Source organism: Dufourea novaeangliae, unplaced genomic scaffold (assembly GCF_001272555.1).
Source record: "Dufourea novaeangliae isolate 0120121106 unplaced genomic scaffold, ASM127255v1 scaffold144, whole genome shotgun sequence".
Lineage (NCBI taxonomy): Eukaryota > Metazoa > Arthropoda > Insecta > Hymenoptera > Halictidae > Dufourea > Dufourea novaeangliae.
The window spans coordinates 361114-383267 of NW_015374021.1; the positions used below are offsets into that span (position 1 = coordinate 361114).

The 22154-nt window shown below is 34.0% G+C and overlaps 2 protein-coding genes across 2 annotated transcripts in view; both read left to right on the forward strand.

Annotated features, from left to right (window-relative positions):
• The window catches only part of LOC107189130 (uncharacterized protein KIAA1841 homolog), a 12768-nt gene extending 8258 nt beyond the window's left edge, over window positions 1-4510 (forward strand). Inside the window, exons 10-12 of the mRNA XM_015577603.1 lie at window positions 3326-3491; window positions 3597-3751; window positions 4428-4510. Of these exons, the coding sequence (XP_015433089.1) occupies window positions 3326-3491; window positions 3597-3751; window positions 4428-4510 (404 nt within the window). The remainder of the gene's footprint in view (window positions 1-3325; window positions 3492-3596; window positions 3752-4427) is intronic.
• A 5874-nt stretch (window positions 4511-10384) lies between these two features.
• Window positions 10385-22081, forward strand: LOC107189140 (protein msta). Its single transcript, XM_015577615.1, has 4 exons — window positions 10385-10812; window positions 16222-16599; window positions 18835-19170; window positions 21775-22081. Exons 1-4 carry the CDS (start codon window positions 10385-10387, stop codon window positions 22079-22081), a joined length of 1449 nt encoding a protein of 482 aa, XP_015433101.1.
• The last annotated feature ends 73 nt before the right edge of the window (window positions 22082-22154 follow it).

The following is a 22154-nucleotide window of genomic DNA, read 5'->3' on the forward strand; positions in this document are numbered from 1 at the left end:
ACAATTATTACAAATGTCAATATAACGAAATATCTTTTATGCGATGTTTGTGGTGTAATAAAAATCTGTGTTTCGATTACGTTTTTGATACGTATTACTCACTTATATGTAATAATATAGAATAAAAATATACTATTAGTCCGATATTTGAAAATATGCATGCGTTCGTTGTCACTGTTAAACTGTTGTAATAACAATGGAATAATAAAATAATTTACTCAAATGTACATAATAATACATATACATATCCATAAAAACAATATTAAACGCAATAACTTTTTTGTACGCGAAGAAAAACTAATATAGGTCCGTCGGGATACGATTCCAAGACTCCTTTCTAACACGTCTACTTTATAGCGAACGGACGGAAGAGAATCCGTTCACGACCATGGTCCCTTCTTAGATTTAACGTAATTCACAAATTCACCGTTCTCATAACGTAGAAGGCAGCAGAAATTCCCGACTTTTTACACTATCGGTATTTCAGAACATGAGACACGAAATCCCATAAGACGATAAGTCTATCCTATACCTAGTCGGTGCTATTACATGTGTCATTCGATTCAAACTTCGCGCCTCTGGAGCTTATGACATACATCGCTACGTTACATGAGCGAGGATTGCAACAATACAGAACAGGTAGCGCCGCAATAGATGCGACTCTATAGGAACATTTCAAATAGACACTACTGGAAGTACTGGAACACGCTGGGCAACGCTGGGCAGTCTGGGCACTACTTGGTACTCAGTACTCAGCACCACTTACCACTACCCTACTGTTTGTTACTGAGGACGACTGATAAGTCTATCCTATACCTAGTCGGTGATATAACACTTCATTTGTGCTAATAATACTCAGAATTCATGCTTTATCGGTAACGTTGAGTATTGACATTAAAATGGTAAGGGGGCTTCTGACGCCCTCCAAGCATGGGACAGAAAATTACATTGCATGTTAGGTCTATTCATATATCTCGTCTGTGCTATTATCAACTGAATAAAACATTATATTAGCGGCATTGTATTCAAGTTAAAGCGCGCGTTCATATGATGCGAAAATCGGCGAGTTCCTGTCTCTATTTATGTTATTATCTTTTTTTGTTACATGAAATCCGTTTCTTAGTGTTCTCGTGAAACTGTATTAAAATTTGTAACTATTTAGACATACTTTTAAAATTATATTTACTTTAATCCTGGGAAAAGTGTCTGATAATATTTATAATAGATGTATGGTCAAAAAAGTATACAGCTTCGAAATTATTATCAGAAAATTACGTCTTATTCTATACTTGAAAATCTTTATTTTTGTTGAAAATGTAGGTCTATGGAATATATCAATTTGAAAATCTCTCTTTGGAAGATCGATACAGATATATTAAAAGGTCTACCATGAATGAAGAATAAATGACAGCATACATTATGTACCACATTCCCCAATCAAGAAAAAACATTTATTTCAATATTCATTGTATCATTGTTATAAGATGATGTTATTTGTAACTGTATAATAAGGTACAAACAAGTTATTCACTCTTAGACTATTTACGCGTATGTACTGCGGAAATGAAGTCATTACGTATACATATATGTATTTAGATAGTTGGAAGTTGAAATCAGTTGAAATATTTAAAGGAAAATATTATATGTAACGTCTAATGTTATACCTATTCGTAGAAAAAAAATTTCAAGCATTGCATTTGATCTTTTACTGTGCTTTGTCTGCAAGTAATTTCGATTTATTATAATTACGTTCTTGTCTGATTCGGAAAGTTCTTATTGTTCAACAAATCACTTTATCAGTACATATTTATCGGTATGACTAAGACTCAGCGTTGCATTAAATAATTACAACATGTGTCAAGATCGTCAAGACCCTTGCACCGTTCTTTGCATCAAAGGAGCAATGAAGCGATGAATGTGTCTAAATGTGCTCGTGACATTGTGATCAATGATTTTGTCTGGATTGAGTTGTTTACAAATACTGCCAATGCATGTTTTCGTTTGACAATAAGGCTATGATATTCATCATAAACATACATTATGTACACTAAACGCACTAAAAATTGTGATATCTAGATTTGATAATTCGCATATTAAATTTCTAAAGTGAGTATTTTATACATACTTATGTAGATATTGTCTAATAGTTAGGTTAAACGTGTTTTAAAATGTAAAAGACACGATGCTGCATGCATTAGAAAAAAAATTCAATAATAAAACAGTTTATAAAGATGTAATCTTTGCTGTTATTGTTTTCCTGATATTATTAATCTTTCATTACAACTGTAATTGTTATTATTATTAATAGTTAAGTATATAATTTGTGCTTTGAACTTTTACTTATTTTTAAAAAGTGGTTTTGTATTTGTATTGTATTCTGTCATTCCATTAATTTATTTCATTGTGCTTTTTAATCTGTGGTATTATAAAGTTTACATTTAATATAATTTTCGCTTAAGTACATTTGAATCTTTTATTTAGGATTTGTAAAATTTTGTAATTAAACAAATAATGCCTGCTAAAAATATAGCTGATTGGACACTAAGCGATGTGTCAAAGTGGCTTAGTGAAGTTGGACATGAAAAATTTGTCAATTTGTTCCTGGAACATGAAATTGATGGGAAGGTACTTTTAACATTGAAGGAAGATGATTTAAAGTCAAAAGGCTTGAATATAAAGAAGCTCGGAGATGTAAAACGATTATATATTAGTATAAAACAATTACAAAGGGACAACATGACAGTATTATTTGATTTAGGATATATCGACTTATTTCCTTCATCAAACTTTTATAATCATCATAAACATGATGTAAGAGAATCATATTATTTATACTTTACACGTACAATTATGAATTGACTGTAGCATCATAAGTAACTTGTTTAAAAATAATATTATTTATGTCTTTATATATTAATGTTAAAATTATATATTTCTTACAGCTGCCTAGTACTGGATTAAATACTGAAGGTTCTATAGAACATGAATTTTATTCAGCATCTGTATCAGAAGATGGTCATGCATCACATTTACCACCTGAAATTTGGAAAGCTTTCATTAGTTTGGCTTATTTATTTATTGTTACATGGATTACTGCATTTGTGATGGTCATTGTTCATGATAGAGTGCCTGACATGAAAAAGTATCCTCCATTACCTGATATATTTTTAGATAATGTGCCACATATTCCTTGGGCATTTGATATGTGCGAAGTAACAGGAACTATACTTTTTGCAATATGGCTTATTGTATTAATTTTTCACAAATACAGGTGAGGTATACCCAGATACTCTTGTATGCTATTACTGTGCCTGAATTCTTTCAGGTACGAAATTGAACAAAAAGGAAATGTTTAATCAATCTATGCATTTACATGTTTCACAGATTTATCTTATTACGAAGATTCTTTGCTTTATCTGGTACAGTCTTCCTGTTAAGGTGTGTTACAATGCTTATTACTTCCTTGTCTGTACCAGGTGCACACTTACAGTGTGAGCCACGAACAATTGTTGACGATTGGTCAAGGTATATGTACTGTTTTCTTCTTTAAAGCAGGAGTTAATAAACAGAAACAACTCATTACCTTTGTTTAATAGTTCTGCATATGTCGATCTATACAATAAAATTGCTATGGCTTATGTTATATGGCGTGGAGCTGGCATGTCTATTCAAGGTGTTAGAACTTGTGGTGATTATATGTTTAGTGGCCATACTGTTGCTCTTACTATGTTAAATTTTTTCATTACAGAATGTAAGTATTATAGGTCTGAAAATTCTATAAAAGTAAAGGAGATAATTCTACACGAATATTTTATTTGCAGATACACCAACGCCATTATACTTTTTACATACCTTTACATGGATGATCAATATGTTTGGTATATTTTTTATCTTAGCAGCACATGAACATTATTCCATTGATGTTTTTGTAGCCTTTTATATTACTTCTCGATTGTTTCTTTATTATCACACATTAGCGAATAACCAAGCGTTAATGCAACGTGATTCAAATAGAACCAGAATATGGTTTCCGCTGTTCAGTTTTTTTGAATCTTCTGTGGACGGTATTGTCCCAAATGAATATGAATCACCGTCCCTGATCATCTGTAATCTAGTATGTACAGGTAAAGATATTTGGCATTTGGTACGATCTTCAGTCTGCTTCCGTAAATCATCACGTAATGTAAATGTCAGTGTTAAAAATAACACAAAGAAAGATCGTTAACCGAATTACCGGTTATATCAATTTTATATTTATTTGATAATAGATTTGAAAACATTAACTTTATTTGACAACTCTACACGTTTAATAAAACAGAAAAAGAATGAAAATCAACCATCTCTAAAAATATTTATTTTTCTAAGTTATATAATAGTTAATAGAGTGACCTGGTTGTTACTAAAATGACTATCTGTGGTTCATGTAGATTTTTCTACTACTTATCAAGTGGTCATCCATGATGTAAAAGTTCATTTGGACTATATTGTGGTGTTCCAAAATAAGCTTTAGTAGATAAAACATTATGTTACTTCAGAGTCTATCACCTTCAGTTTCATTTTTGCTTCAGTCTATCTTGTTTGGATAATACTTTAGGGTAGCTACTTTTTTTGTTAGTGCTGAGAAAATATTGTTTCTTTATGGATAAATATAGTTTTATAAAAATTGACTGTATAATTTTTATAACACATAAGTTTTTTTAAGATTCAAACACTTAACACTGAGTAAATGTGATGATTTTACATAGAGATAGTAACTTTTGTATCAATTATAGTGTTCTAGTATTATATTTTTGTTAGTCAATGAAATACAAGTGTAAAATATATTTGTAGCGTTATGGTATGAGTTCAAGTTATAAATTAATAAATCTCATAATCCGAAAAGTAATGTAAAAAATAGAGAAATAGAACAGTGTGATGTCACATAAAGATATAAATAGCTTTTTCGTTTTTAATTTATATATACGTTTTTTATGTAAAAGAAATACAAGGTAAATAACTTAATGTTTGAGTCTTATTTGGCAGACATTATTCGCGTTTGATCGTTCTAGCTTGTTTTTACTTTTCATGAAAAATCATTTTGATATAGTAGTGGATGATTATGTGCAACCAAATATTAGTGATTACAGGACGGCCATGATCAGATAAACGTTGAATACTTGTAAACAGATAGGATGTACATATACATACATATATGTATATATGCAAATGTAAAGTTGGTACATGTATATACGACTCAAGTACATTAATGTCTCCTATCTTTTATGCAAATTAAACAATGTAGAAAGTAAACATTTCCGCATTCTGTGAGAATTAATAGTCGATAAGAGGCTAATCGTAATTCATGATATCTATATTTGTTACAAATAGAGATTTTATTAGAGTTTACTATCATTTTAAAAGGAGGCTCTTAATACGGCACTGTTAATAGTGTAATTAATAGAGGAATAGGGAAGAAACGATGTAACGATTTGTGAATCAGTTTATGTGTTAATATCTATGCAATCGTTTTATACTAGATCGGTGAGATTGTATACCGGTATTTGTTTTATTTCACATACTTTCGTATTCTTTTATGAATAGACGCACATCAGACAGATTTAACACATTGACTACGTAATTCATTACGTATATCCATTATATCAGACGTTTTTAAAGGCATCCGATGCGTTGTCTTTAAAATTAGTGTCGAAGGGTGCTGAGTTTTATGACAGTTAGCAAACATCGGGATACATAACATTTCTCTACGTTGTACTTCCGTAACGATATTTATGTTAACGCAGGCGATGTCAACGTATGTAAAAATGCACAAATTTCGTTTTTCTTTCATAAATTATTTTTTGGATATATGAACGTACGCTAATGGACAATAAATTGTTTTCTAATATTTAGTTGAGATACGTTTGTACCTCTTTCAGTACAATCTCACGTAGCTTTATTTGTCGAAAATAGAAACGTCTACGCGGCCATACAGTACCTATAATTAAATCGCCGGCGTGCAGACCGCTCTGCGGTCTCAGAGTTATGTCAGCAGCAGAAGTTCCACGCTTCTCTGCATATTAATTTTTTCCTCGCATTTGCGAAATGAAAAGTCAATAAAATACTTCGCGTAAATGAAAAGTGTACTGTTACTACGTTTTTTCTTTGTACAATTGATCTCGTACTGACTTCCATATTGGGTATGTACAACCTGCGTTTAATTATTTATTCTGAAATGGCAAAGTCGTTAATTGTATTTTTTTTTATACATTTACGACTTTGGTAGCTGATTAATTGAATTTTCATTGTTTCATTCACTATTTAATGTCCAATGGTTTCAAAGAGTTTCCATACATTATAACTGAATTCTTTGTCAAATTATATGATTGAAAAAAGGTTAACGAGCGCGTAATTTTTATAATGTTCCATAAAGTAAGATTGTTCATTTTTAATTAATAACATCGAAAATTCACAAAAATTTCAATAGAAATAGTACCTCGATGACATTGAAAAGTGAAATGATTTATAAACGTACATGAGACCTCTTTTATTTTTTATCATCGCATAAAAAGCGATAGCGGCGGCTTTGTTATTATATCGTAAGTTGAGTATCAAAGAAAAATGTTCGTATTTCATAGAAAAGTTTGTAATATGAACGATCGTAATTTTCATCGACTTTATGTTCAGTAATTATTTAAGTAAAACGATATATAATGTTTAAAATGTTAAAGTTGACAAGGATATAATTGTTTATTAATAAAACTACACAATCGTATTGTGTAATAGTAATAAGATCATCCATTTTACATATGAACATTTAACACGTGACAAATACTATGTACAAATCATCTTGAAATACAATTTTGTAAAGAAAATGAATAGAATAATTTGACATGAAAATGTCAAAATTAATAAAATTACCAGAAAACCTGAAAATACGTTATGTTTGTTTATACGTAAGAAAAATAAAAAGTGAAAGAAGTCAACAAATATTTATCACTTGTCTTCCTTACTGAATGCAGTAAATAAAAAATAAAACAAACTTTTTTTGCTTTTTTTAGTAGAATGTGTTGCCGAAAGATATTCGAAAAATTTTAAATATCGATGTAGTTATAAGAGAGGTGTGGAAGTGAAGCATGCGGGAAAAAATGACTCTTTAAACGCAGTTTCCTCGAGACTACCTATGTTTTTCAACCTGTTCGACATGATTTTTCAAAAATCAATGCACTGATTGTTTCTAAACTTGACATACATCTTGTATATACATGCGTTTCTTCATCATCTCTGCTAAAATTACGAAAATGTAATCAATGTTTCTATTTTTTCTGTAACAAATTAACGTAACAGAATTGAGTTAAATGTGGCATTCTCGTCTTCCACCGACTGCTATTTTGTTCACCCTCGCTTTTGATGAGTGGTTATGACAGGAATGGCAGAGATAAGTGTACTGATCAAAATAACGTTTGATATTTTTACTTCGGATTGTTAGACCCCGTCAGCCAAACCTGCAAAGACAAATTTTGTCCAATGCCTGTTATACATATAGTTATGGCTATAACAATGAAATATTGGAAAGACTAAATGAAGATCAATTGGCGACAGTTTCATTTTACAACAAAACAATGATACTCAAAACACAAATCATGAATAGGAACATTTAATGGGGAAATATTATAGTAATATAAATTTATTTTATATTCTTTTGTATATTTATATTTTATACATTAATAGAGAAGTGTTAAAAATAAAAATTAATTCAATTATACAAACATGAAAAGAACTAGTCAAAAATGTAGAATAAAATTTGTTCAGTTGACACTTCGTTTTCGAGAAAATCGATTTTGAAAATCTACTGGATACTCATGCAACCGAATAGGACTGGCTCCCGCGTCTGTTCATTGCATTCTGTTTCTACTTCTTACCATGACGAATACACGTGTTTCAGATTAATCTTCAAAGTCGATTTTCCCGAAAACAATGTGTCAAATGAACAAATTTCATTCTATGTATATTTTTGACTTATTTTTTCACGTAGAATCATCCCGGTTGTACCACCAGTTACTCGACACCCTGTATACTATATGTATAAAATTTTCATGTTCATTTACAAGAATGTATAAACAAAATAACAATTTGAAGATTTGCATTTGTATAAAAATTGATTTCATCGAATTGAAAACATCGAAGGAATATTAAACGAGTAACCAATCGATGACCAATAACGGTCATGTGAGGGGTTAACGCGACAATTATCCTAACTTGTCGCATGATTGCTGTAGAATTCACGATCAATTTTAATTGCGTCCCAAATGTATAACATCGTTGAAATACTTCACCGTATCTGACAAGAGAAAAAGATAAACGCAGAAATATACCGCTCGACCCAATAATTACTCAATTTTTCTAAATGTCATGTTATGAGGTTCTTACGTAATATGAATCCAACTATTTACTCGTATAAACTTGATACTGTTATTCTATTAGACGTTAATGAAATAAAGAATCTAGGTGTCCACATCACATCCACGTTAGATTTTTCCAAATACTACTCTGTTATCACAAGTAGGTACAGCATTGAAAACTCTTGAGTTTATAAAACGAATTTCTGTGGACTTTGTTAATATAGAAACTATAAAATTAGTTAGAAAGAGTTCAGCACAGATTCTTGAGATTTGTAGAACATAAGTTACACACTCATAGACCATTTTGGGATTATGATTGTACATCTACTCTTATAAAACTGAACATAAGAACTTTGGCTGCGCGTAGAATTGTAACTGATGTCTTTTCCTTTTAAAATCATTAATGCCGAAATTAATTGCCCAGCAGTGCTGGAATTTATAGACTTATACGCATCAGCCCGATGCGTCGGAAAGTGAATCTCTTGGCCCAATTAATCGAGTAATAAAATGCACTAGTCTATATGTTGATAACATAGATTTTTTCTCAGGTAGTGTATCATCATTTACAGCCCCTGGCCATTAAACTAGGACCACTCATGATTTTCAGCATCTTTCATGTTTTCAGTTAAATTCTAAGGCCTGAACGACATTTAATTACAAATTGTATTAACTATTCAAATATTGAATAATAGCTTATTATTTGTTACTGTTGAGTATTTATTCTGAGAGCCATACAGTGCGTGACGAGCGGTTGAGGACCAAATGGATGTTTATTCTGGAGTATCACTAACAAGTGTAATGTAACCATATTCATTTTCAATTTGGTATTATTATATTTTCTGTATTAGGGTACGTTAGCCTAGACTTGAAACCAATCTTTGTGGTCTGTTACACTTCATATGCCCAGCCTTTCGAACTGTAATCATAAACGGTTTTCAATCGCCCACTGAGAAAACTTTCTTTTCCTGTAGTATATGTGTTACAAAAACAAACATATAAAAAATTAAATAAGTATTTGTGTACTTTAGTAGTAAACAGAGTTTATCATTATGTTACTTTCAGACCCTTTAATTTTGCTAAAAATATGTTCCATGCTGAAAATCGCGAGTGGTCCTAATTCAACGACCAGGGGTTGTAAATGTAAACTATTTCAATTAATTCAATAATGTTGTTACGAGCCAGGGCTAAGTGGCTGCGAGAGCCGAGGAAATGGCGAGTTTGGTTTTTTAGAGTTTGTTACGTGGACGAACCTGTGCCTATTTCATCACAGGGAGCCACTAGGAAAGATTTTCGTGGACGAACCCGAGCCTATGTCATCTCAGGAAGCCACTAGGATTGTTAATATGGGCCTCGTAACTTTTAAGAATTCGGTACACATCGAGCGGTAAAAGTGTGCCTTTGTGGGTCGCTTCTAGCTGGGAATTTAGATGTTATTCTAGAGTTGAAATGAACAACACTGAATTATAAATATATGAACGTATAAGAGTATATTCAATAAAGTAAAGGTTTTACAAATGGTACTGTAAAGTGTAGTCGCGGAAGCTAATTCCAACGATCTCGGTTTTCACGCACTGAGAAATGCGGGGAGTTATTATGCAGAGTTTAGCTTACTTTTAGAAATGCTTGACAAGGACTTTAATACCCGATCTCACTAGCTAGTACGCGTCCCTTTTTATATCCCGAAAATCGAGTCTAAAAGTAGTGGGGGACACGCCTGTTCTCAACGGAAACTGTTTTCCAAGAAAATCTGGCCACGCCGTAACACCCCGTGGGCAATTACGTAATCCGGTCGGATGCAATCCAACTCTCGATAGGGTTAAGAGGTCACGAGAGTGTCTTCGTATGTAACAATGTACATATTAGCGTATTATGGAAACTTTATCATGTTATAAGTATTCTAATTATTCACTGTATTCGGGCATGTCCATCAATTATAAATAAATAATTAATAATAAATAATAATAAAGAATTATATGTTACACATCGGTAGATACAGTTCGGAGGGCATGGCGCCAGAAACAAAAGCCGGCTGTCCGATTTGCGGGGACCGGTTAAACGCGATACTCAGATGCAGCGGCTGCGGCCAGCAAGTTTATTGCGGCAAGGATCATCAACGACAGGACTGGCCGCGGCACAGGTCCGTTTGCCAGGCGTGGGAGATCCACGAGAGCCCTGAACTCGGACGACACTTATTGGCGTCGAGGGACATCGGTCAGGGCGATCTGATAATCACGGAGTCACCATTGGTCTGGGGGCCGGCTTTGCACACGGATCAAAGAGTTTGCGTGGGTTGCGGCAAAGAATGCGAGTCAACCGACATCAGATGCAAGATCTGTTTATGGCCGGCGTGCGACAGGGACTGTTCCGGACTTGTCGACAAGAATAGGCACGGTCTGGAGTGTCTGATTCTCGTGAAAGCGCGGATTATTCCCAGGTTTGTATATGATCGATCGGCGAATACAATACGTGAAAATGCAAGCTTCCAGAATAATTCTGTTTCCGTTAAGGGGTCATGCTCAGTCAGAAATTTTCAAAAAATTGATTTTTCACTTTTTACACATTTTCTTTAAGCACAACATCTCGGGAATAGTCTGTGCAAGTTTCAAGGTAATCCAATTAAAACTGACAGAGTTACAGGCGTTAAAAAATGAACATTTTATATAAGTGTAAGCTTCATTTGAAATTTTAAACGCGTTTTTCTCGAAATTACATTTTTCAAATCGGTGATCAATATTTCTCGAAAACTACTGTGCCGATTTACATGAAACCTTTTACGCCTTATTTCAAATCAGAACAAATTGTCCTTGAACGAAGGATTTTTTTTTCGTTCCATACTTTTTTTTAATTGACCAAAAACGAGTGATTTTTAGGTAAAAATTGCACTTTTTCAGGAAAATGTCCGCCATTTTGTTCCTAATCAATATTTCGAAAAACCCCACGTTCAAGGACAAGATTGGTTCTTCCATTACATAAATCTTACTGTATTTTTAATTTCAAATGAACCGTTACGAAGTTACAGTGATCACGGCCGACCACTTTTTTTGAAGATACATCCGGGAGATCGCTCACCATTTATTTACTAATAAATATTTTTAAATAAAAAAATTACCTTATAATCTAGAAACTGCAATATTTGAAACACAAACACATTTTTTGAAGAAAGTCGTATACTTTTTGAGAAAAAAATTCTCAAAGAACACCCTTTTTTCAGTCTCCTGACTGAGCATGACCCCTTAACGTGGCATTAACGTATACATATACTGCAGGCTATAAGTATTAGGAGAAAAAAGTGGCTTTTGTCTCACCCTATAAGAAAAAAATTGGATTTCCCCCCCCCCCTCCCGACCTATTTATGTGTAATACTTAATATTGCAGTATTATGTGATATTTGTTAGAGATTGAACATTTTTCACTGCCTTTATTTTCTGGTTTTGGTAAAACTTACACTTAGGGGACAATGACCTTGACCTTGACATATGTTTTCAAGGATACTCTCCTGAGTACGTTTCTGAAGGTTGTAGCCGTCGCTCGTTTTTTGTTAAATGAGCTTTAACGGAGACTTGCAAAAAAAGGAGGAAATTTTACGTACATTATTGTGAATAACAAAAGAATTTATGCTTCAAAATTGTCAATAGTAGGTCCTACGGTAGCTGTTTCAATTACAAAAAGAATGCCACAAGAATTTTTAAAATCAGTTAATAACTGTTTACGTTAGGATGGACACAGCCATACAGTGCAACTTCGCATCCACACGATTAGTACCACCTACAATGCAGGAATATTGAAACGAAAATATTTTTTATTTACCATATCTTCTTTACTTTCTTTAAAAAAAGAATTCCTAAGTGTCACCTTTTTTGCGGCTGCTACAGGAGAAAAGGTCCTTAAGGGTTTTTCTTCAATAAATTTGCAACGTTTTTTCGCAATTATTCCACAGAGAGTATGTGTCCTAATAATTATGACTGGCAGTTTAGTCCTTGTAGAAATAACGCGGTCGTGTAATCGATCAAACGAAACAGAACACAGTAACGTGGAATGTCAATTTAGATGAAAAATACTTCTGACCTTTTTATCGTTGACAATAACCTACGAAACGTTAAAGTTCTTTCAAATTTTCCAAATATTCCGAATATTAAACAGAATTTACAGTTACCCTCCTAGTAAATAAACTACAGCTAGTCGACAGCCTCTTCCGTTTTACTGCACGAAACCTTACAGTTGCAAGTCGTAGGTTAATGTGACATATTTACATAGCCCTGTCATAAGTTCTGTGACAAATATATTGGGTGATTGTAATAGAAATGGGAAGTTCTATTAATCTCTAACTAATTAGCATTTATTGATACGTGTAATGACGAAAAAAAGTTCAAGAGTTCTACTCGAGACGACCATCTTTTGCTTTGATACAAGCTTGCAAACGAAGCGGCCAATTAGCTGTCACTTCACGCACGGTTATTAACTGTTTCTAAAGTTATTTGGCTCGATTCCAAATTTTCGCCATAGACGACCACTTTGTGCTGTCTCTTCTATTCCTAAGAGTTCATTGTTATGTTTTATAGTACGATAGACGAACGTCTGTGATATTATTAACCGGTTCAATAGGTTGAAAGTCTGACTAATACTGTTTTCACATTTATGCAGATCGACTACACTGACACACGATTTTACTTTCACACCCCAATCCATGTTGATTGTACGAAAGATAAAGTCAAACTGACTTCTATTGTTCGCAAAAACGGTGCAAGTGTTTCGAAACGATTGCTGTTTGGCAAGCTGGTACCTTTTGTCTCTATCAGAGACCTTCTAATACAAGTAGAATTCCATTTATATGAACCTGGCGGGGAACAAGTCTTGGTTCATATAACCAGGTCGTAGATATAGGGAGAGGCAATAACTATTACCACTTCAGATATCCTCGAAACTATAAGATTCACAGAAATATTTGTTTAACCAAAATTGCACACTATAAAGAGAGCCATCCGATGGCGCTAATAGTTTTTGCAGTTGGAGGTACTTTGGATATTTCAAGGTCACCTCCATTTTTTTAAATGGATACGTATATTTTTGTTTGCGTAGAATGATAGAAGAGTTTAAAACGAGTTCAACAATCTAGTGCAATAAGGTCATTGAAGGTCATAGGAAGTAGAGAAAAGCGATAATGCTTACGGTTTACTTCATTGAAAATAAACACTGTATGAAGGGCACTTTAATAAGTTTGCAGAATAAGATAAACATGATAAGAGTAATATTGTATCGGTCAACCGGGCACGATGTATCTGTTTGATGAACAAGTCGATATACTTCTTATTTATGGCAAATGCCAATAAAATTCTGTAACGGAAAAAAATTTGTATGCTGAACGATATCCACATCGGTCTCAGCCTTCGCGTCGAACATTTAAAAATGTGCGTGCTTTTGCCTGGCTCTCTTCGTACTGTGCAATTTTGGTTAAACAAATATTTTTGTGAACGTTACATGTAGTTTCGAAGATATCTGAGGCTGTAATAGTTATTGCCCCAGTCGTAACAGAATTCATGTCAGGATTAGCTAAATAGTTACGTCCACCCGTTGTCCAGCCTGATCTTCAAAGACATGTTTGAGCTACGTGTTGCGCAAAAAATGAAAATATGACAATAATCACGCATATTCACCATTCTAGTGAAGAGTCCTTACATTTTAAAATCGATCACAACGTTGAAATAATCCTCGTACTCGTCTGATTTGTCTCCTTTTGACTGTTTTTTTTTTTTGTTTCCACGAGTAAAAGCAATCACGAAAGGAATGTTCAGTTCATTTGTGAAATTCGAAGTAATACAACGCGAGTATTGAAACAGATACCGGAAAGCTAATACCGGAAATGTGACGATCAATGGTTCTGACACTGGCATGGCGTGTGTGCAGCCCAAGGGGACTATGGTGGCGATCAACGCACATATCTTTAATTGTCAAAATAAAATTGTTAATAAATCGTTCGTGAAACCTTATTGTCGCACATGAGCGTAGCCAGGTTATCAGTCAGAGGGGGGGGGGCGAAAATATTAACACATCGATTGCCACAGTGAACAAAGCTGTACGTAGCCAGACACGTTTTATTTTGTTTTTGAAGTCATAAATCGTTGAAAATGTATGCGTTTTGTTAATAGAGGCTGTTGGTCGTGTTTTAAATTGTACTGCAATATTTAATATTACGCAAAAATTTTAGAACTCTAGGAAGGGAGGGGGTAGGGGCGGGCAAAATCCAATTTTTTTTAATGTAGGGTGGGGCAAAAGCCATTTTTTTCCATTCAGGGGGGGGGGCGAGACTGATATATTTTAGGATTATTAATTTCACTGGGTCATCGATCGAGCTCGTGTATCATCTGGGAAGCAGTTGTTGAGTAGTACAATCTATGGCGTCAGGCGTGCAGTAACGGAAAAAAGAAGTTGCTACTTTTTCAATTTGTTTTATCTTTATTATTTTTTAACGTCAGCTCAAGACTTTAGTATGTATTTAATATACATGTACTCCGATAGAGAATTAAAAGCTGTATAAAATCCAGTATACACTGCGTGGCATAACTATAAAACCACCCTTAAAATTTTTCGTCCTTATGTCTTGTGGTTAAAATAAAAACGAACAATTTTTTTCCTAGGGAATATAATCTATCCTTTTCTGGAGAAACATTTCTCACCACGATTTCAGACATGGCATACTTGGTTCGTTTTTATTTTAACCACAATACATAAGAATTGAAAACTTTAGGTTGGTTTTATAGTTACGCCGCCCAGTGTATTAAGGTTTCAAATTGATGTTAAGAAATAATCGACATAAAAAAATTCAGAATAATGTTAACTTTTTTATCCGCTACGGTATTTCACGCGTATTTTGCCCATTATTTATCCGCGAATAACGAACAACCCCTCGTTAGTTGTTATTCACGAATCACGAATAAATCAATTTTATTCGGCATCTTCTTTATTCGTTAATCTCAACTACTTTTGTCCAATATTGAAATCACATATCGAATTAGCGAGTAACGATTGAAATTTTTATTCGTTGCCCGATAAATAAATTTGGTAAAATTCACGTTTAGGGGATGCAGTTCCGATGACCTTGACCTTGCTTTTATATTGTTAAACCTTCGACTGCGGCGCGATATGCACATGTCAGTCGCTAACAAAAAATATGCAAATAAAAAGCAATCTAAATTCTATGTTAGATCAGTTTAATAAAACAGTAAATGTTTATTTACCTTTAGCATATATATTTATAGACATGTGAGGGCGTATACATATATACGTCTTTCGTAGTCAAAGGGTTAACCACAATCTTCTGAGTAATCTCCAAGAAGTTTTAGCCGTCTCTCATTTTTTTTATTAAATAGTTATTAGCAAAAAATGTTTAGTATCGTACTTTAATAGTATTGATAAGTAAAATGTCCGATGACCTTGACATATGTTGTTCAGTTATCAAGTATTCATTGAAAAGTTATTAAGAGAACAATGATAACTTTTTTTTGAACTGTCTCTAACGAACTCGAATGACTTTGTGTTTTCTTGAACCGTCTCCAAGCAACTCTGAAGCATTATACTAATCGGAGTTGGTTAGAGAAACTGGTATATGTTGTAAACATTTTTTCCTAATAATTTTTTAATAAAAAAAACCAGCGAGGGCTAAAACTTCCTTCTTAGGGGTTACTCGGAAGAGTATCCTTAAGAATATAGGTCAAGGTCAAGATCATCGAAGCTGCATCTCTGAACGTAACTTTTACCCAGAATTTATTTAAATTTATTCGAATAATCTCAAATTTCTGTTGTAAATACAGAAAATCCGTAATCTATTAATAATCGTCATTTATTACAGATGTGATGTTCTTCTGGTGGTCCGTATGTTAATATTATGGTGGAAAAAGTCGAAACATTGGACGGCCTTGGAAAAGTTACAGAGCCACGAGGAATCCCGCGGCCAAGGAACGACCGCGTACGAAGAAGCGAGGAGCGTGAGCCAGCACTTGAAACGTCTAATATCGGACGAACCCGCTGGCAAGGATGTCGTAGGAAGAATTTGCGGCCTGATAGATGTAAACGCCCTGGAAACAATGCCACCGGAGGGCTCGGTAGCGATTTATGAAACCGCGTGTCTGCTCGAGCACTCCTGTCTGGCCAACACAAGGCACACTTTCAAAATTGATGAGAAGGGGAGGCCTCGTATCACAGTGAAAGCCCTTTGCTTTATAAAAAGGTACGTTTCAATTCCGTATGAACGGTTCGTTACTGGTCGGTTGTAACTAGACTGCGAAATGTTTACGCATTTATAAGAATTTTTGACATTCAAAATGTGGTAAAATACCTGATTCAATGATATGTAGGGTGAACGCACTAATGAATGAACACTTAAAAGATTTTGTAACTATTAAAGTCGAATTTTAAATGATGATAATATCCTTAAATATATATACAGGGTGTAACAAAAATGTTGTCCGACCCGGAAATAGGGCACTCGGGGGGTGAATTGGAACAAGTTTTTCCTTAGCAACAATCTAATCTGAGACTTCGTTACCGAGATATTAACGAAAAACCTCGACCAATCAGAGCGCGAGTTTTCCAGCCGAGTTCCTGCGGAAGCGTTGGCTACAAATCGCAGCGCGTATTATTCTACAAATCGCAGCGCGTATAATTTCTATCTACTTTTTATATTTGTAAATTAATGTCTAAAATTGTGAATTTGCACAAATGTCCGCGGTTTAGTTATAATATAATAAGTTGCGTTCTTTAATCGTCGTGCAACTATCCAACGAACTATTGCATGATTATTCCTTAAATTGAATTCAGTCTAAATGAAAATCAAATTGAAGAAATATGTATATTTACCTATCGCCAAATTGTAATTATATACGAACTATTGATGTTTTTGTAATGATATATACATATAATTAAGAATCAAATATTGGCTTCGGGTCGAATAGATCGTAAACAGTGCTTGCGGGTTAAACGTAAATAACAAACTGTGATAGGTTATATTACTCGAACAGTCACTTCCCAGCTGATACACAGTCTCCATCGAGAATCTAGTTAAATTTAATGAATTAAATAAAATGAAATGATTGAAACCAACTCGTGAAACGGTTGAATAACACGCCTATCAAGTAGAATAACCCGTTGTGTAAGACGTATTTCACACGTATTTCGCCCGTATTTTTAACAATTGAGGGGCTCAGTAGAAAAGGGGCACATGCCACAATATTATAAGAAAATTTACACAACTGCTTTTAGAAAAAATAACTATAATTCAGGAAATTCGGTCATTTTTACTCGTAGTTATTTTAGTTGGTAATTGAAGTACACGTATGGTAACTGGCAATTACTATGAAATCTTGACTTGAACATTCATTTCATATGATACGTTCTCAACAATCTAAAGAAAAGATTACTATTCGGAATATTCGGGCAAAAAATGTTGTTATAGGGACGTATGATTGTACCTCTTCTATTCAATCCGCTTTGGAATGTGAAGGAGTAATATTTGTAGATTGTTAAAGAACGTATCATATAATATGAATTTTTTAGTCAAGATTTGACAGTAATTGCCATATACCATCCACTTCAACTACCAACGAAAATAGCTAGTAGTTAATATTGAATTTCCTGAGAAAATTATTTTTCCTAAAAGTAATTGTCGTGTGAATTGATAGTATTGTGGCATGTACCCCGTTTCCATTAAGCCTCTCAATTAATAACTCGGAAACGAAGCGTCGAATTTAATTTCGTTACACTTGATTTTCGTCTTACTTTTGGCATGTAGAATTCATCGTGTAACAGTGTTCCACCTTTTTTTAGTACCTCCTATTTGCAGCTTTAGTACTCCTACACTAATTATCCGAGAATCCTCTTTTCAGAATGGAGTTGTATCCCCCTGAGTTTATATAATCACCGTTCTACAGTGTTTTCTTTGTATACAGGGTGTCTCAGCTAAATAAACAAAGATTTTGTTGAACGGAGTGACCTATTTTTTGTACCATAGATCGATGATGTATCAAATTCTGAGTAAAAATATGTCGACTTTCATACGCCCTAAACCTAATAGTTAATGAGATATTTATAAAATAATGTTTAATACGTACTTACTATCTGGAAGCTATAGGTACTCAAACTGATGCTCCTCAACTTCAATACAGCGATTTCAGTACAATAATTATTTTGTAAATATCTCGTTAACTATTAGGTTTAGGACGTGTGAAGGTCAACACATTTTTACTCAAAATTTGATACTATATCGATCTATGCTATAAAAAATAGTTGATTCCGTTAATAAAAAATCAAGGTGACCTTGAAATTTCTGAAATGCCTCCATCCACACAAAAAGCACGTACCTTATAAGATGTGCCCCTTAGTGCCATTGAAGTTCTACGCCTCAAATTTTCACCCTGCACATACTTCGTACCCTTTTGTTAAATCAACATTTTTTTATACATTTCAGAGGGGAACATCTCAGCACAATGTACACACACGCACTTTGGGCAACGATGGCCCGAAGGGCTCATCTCCAGGACACAAAATACTTTTCCTGCTATTGTAAACGGTGCTCGGATCCAACGGAACTGGACACGCATCTTGGCACCTTAATATGTCCCCAGGACCAAGGTTACATTTTACCTGCGGACCCGCTGGATTTCGAATCCGAATGGAAATGTGAGATCTGTCCCGGAACCCTAACAGCTGCGGAAGTGAGAGAATTCACTGGAAAATTGGAGGATGACGTTGATGAAATGATGTGTCGAGCGAAAAAAGACACGCTGCTCGATCTTCTCTCACGGTAAAATTTCTTTTCGGTTTTTGCTTTTTTTTTTTCAGTGTGCGCGTGTAACATTTGGTTCGCGAGCGGAGAAACAATCCAAGGTCAATGCATATATGAATACTTATCTTTTTATCGGCTACAATACTATGGCGTTGAAAATGTAAAATTTCACTTAAAAACATTAAGGTGATCTTGAAATGTCAGATAATATGCCATTGAAGTTAAATTGAAATTTTAGTTATATTCAGACGCAAATCGCTCGAGATTAAAAATAATCGAAGTGTGTGGTTATTAAGGTCGTTGAATTTTGGTTATGCTCTATAAGGATATCGAAAAAAAGTACAGGATTCTATTTTAAAAAAATACCGATGACTTCAAAATCTTGCAAAAAAATGACCTTGAGAAAAGATTCTTTTCACCTTTAAATGTGCCCCTTGAAATAGTTTTAGTTTTAATTTTGCTAAGACATGTTTTTTCATACAATTGTAAAGAAAGCAGATATTTAGGTGATCCCATTTAACTGAGAAACCCTGTATACAGGGCTTTTGGTTACTTGGTATCAGAAACTTTAAAAGACGATTATACATGTCAAAATAAAAGGAAAATTAAGAATGATGATATCGCGTTGAAAGCTTCGTTTTCGTGTTATTAACAATTAGAACTTCGGGTCAGAAACGCCTGAAATAAGGCAATCTACGTGTAAGTAGTAAATGTGGTGTACGACAGTGCCGGCACGTGAACTGACGTCATCTCAAAAAAATTCACCTCACCTCGTAGCCGAAAAAGTGATTCATAAATCCCGCACTCGAGTCTAGACCATCTTCTTGCAACACTTCACAAAAAAACACACGAATCGTAGCACGACATGACACCTGGTTACTCGTTAAAATCCACAAAGGCGACTACAGTACACACAGACACGGAATAAACACTTAATATAATAATTTAAACTAAACTGAAGCTCACTGCAATAAATTAAATTAATATTACAAAAAAAAAAGAAGGTGTTCTTCTTCGAGATCTATTACGCGTCGATTAGATGTGTTTGCGTTGACGGCTGTCACCAAAGTAAGGAAACGTTAACTGGAATCCCATGCAAAGGATAGAAAGGTAATAAAAATGTGTAAACACCGAGCGGAAATAGTACAACAAAAGAGGTAGTAATAACGACACCTTAAGCGAAGACCGAATGATCGAGCGATAGAAAACAGCGGGAGGTATGACAGTTAGATATCCTGTTCTTTCTTGGAAGGTCGTGTTGTTTTTTAGGGGACGACGACCGCGTACACGTCGTGATTGTCGTGATCTACGTTTACCATTTGTACACAGATTGCCTGGTTTCAGGCGTCTCTGACTCCAATTTTTGATTATTGTTAATAACTTCAAGACGAAGCCTCCAACAGAATTTCATTACTCTTAATTTTCATTTTATTTTTACATGCAGACTGTTAATGTTTCTTCCACCAGAATATATAGTGGGTAAAACAAGTACTTGCAGACCCTTCAAAATAGAACAACTTTTTCAAAATTTGACCGAGTTATTTGAGTTTTTTTATGAAGTTAGAAAGATTGATTTATTAAATGACGTGTTAGAAAAATTTTGAAAAAAGCGTGATTGGTTAACAGTAAAGGTCACCTTTTACAACTTTTTATGTAAGACTGTAATGAAAATTTAAAAAATAAGTCTCTTAGATTTATGTTAGTTATATAGATGATGAAAATTTCATCAAAATCGGTTAATGTTACTATGAGATTCAAGCGGTTAAAAATGTTGAAAATCGTACTTTTTCGCGACTTTTGGCCTGCAACTGTAATACTTATATCTAAAAATTCTTACATCTTTCGATGCCTGTCGTTTGTTTCTGTATCAACCGATTTGAATAAAAGTTTGAGCATGTATATAACTAACATAAATCTTCGAGATGTATTTAATAAATTTTCATTACAGTCTCAGATAAAAGAGTTGCAAAAACCGACCTTTACTATTTTCTTCGCGATTTCGACTGATTGCAACTTTTTCAAAATTTGTTTGACACATCATTTAGTAAACTAATCCTTTTAACTTCACAAAAAAATTCAAGTCTCTTGGTCTAATTGTAACAAAGTTGTTTTCTTTTGAAGGGTGTGCGAATACTTTTTTTTACCCACTGTACGTATAAATACAGATGTATGTTCGATACAGATTGTATCGAAAAAATCAGGCAAAAATTTGTATACAAAACATATGTTCCAAAACGCATCTTGATCGAGATACAATTCAGTTTAGCTTTAACACATTTTGTCTATTTTCTTATTGATTCCAATAGAAAATGAAGAACTGTTCCGCCATCGTATTATTGACACTTCTAGAAAATATTCGTGTTAATCCCAATTTCAAAGTGGCGAAGTGGTTTATAATTCGGTCAATTTTAACTATTTTCACTTAACAAAAATGGTCCATATTTTTAAAAGATATGTAAATATGTGTGAAAAAAGTCGATACCACAAAGTGTTAGGGTTTCATTGTAAAAAAAAGTCCTGCGAAAAAAACTTTAAAAATGACACTTCAGATTGGAGTACCACTTTAAACGGCCAGGGATTAGTAAAAGGGGGGTGTGAATAATTGTTTATTTAATATTCCAGACTCACCACATTATTGCATCCCGGTCATCAGCTTTGCATCACCGTCAGCCATTCACTGATTCAATTGTTAGCTCGTAGCGATCCGAAGAAACGCGAACTGTGCAAACGTATTATAGAAACTACGAAAATATTGGATCCGTACGGTATAAGGTTGTCGTTATATACAGCGGTCACCTTGCGCGAGCTATCCAATTGCCCCGGAGAAGATAGACAGAGCCTTTTGTGTGACGCGATTTCCCTGCTACAATCGGAACCACCGAACTCACCTGGTGAAAAGCTTCGAATTTTAATGCAAGTCGAATTATAGTTAGGCAAGATCTTTAATCGAACTAAGATCCACCTAAATCGATCCACACTTTGATCAATGAATCACAAGCTTC

Excerpts from the sequence above, each read along its gene's own strand:
- LOC107189140 (XM_015577615.1), top strand. The coding sequence starts at position 10,385 with ATGGCGCCAGAAACAAAAGCCGGCTGTCCGATTTGCGGGGACCGGTTA. Across the intron at positions 16,600-18,834 it reads GCCCTTTGCTTTATAAAAAG|AGGGGAACATCTCAGCACAA; the intron begins GTACGTTTCAAT and ends TATACATTTCAG. Across the intron at positions 19,171-21,774 it reads CTGCTCGATCTTCTCTCACG|ACTCACCACATTATTGCATC; the intron begins GTAAAATTTCTT and ends TTAATATTCCAG.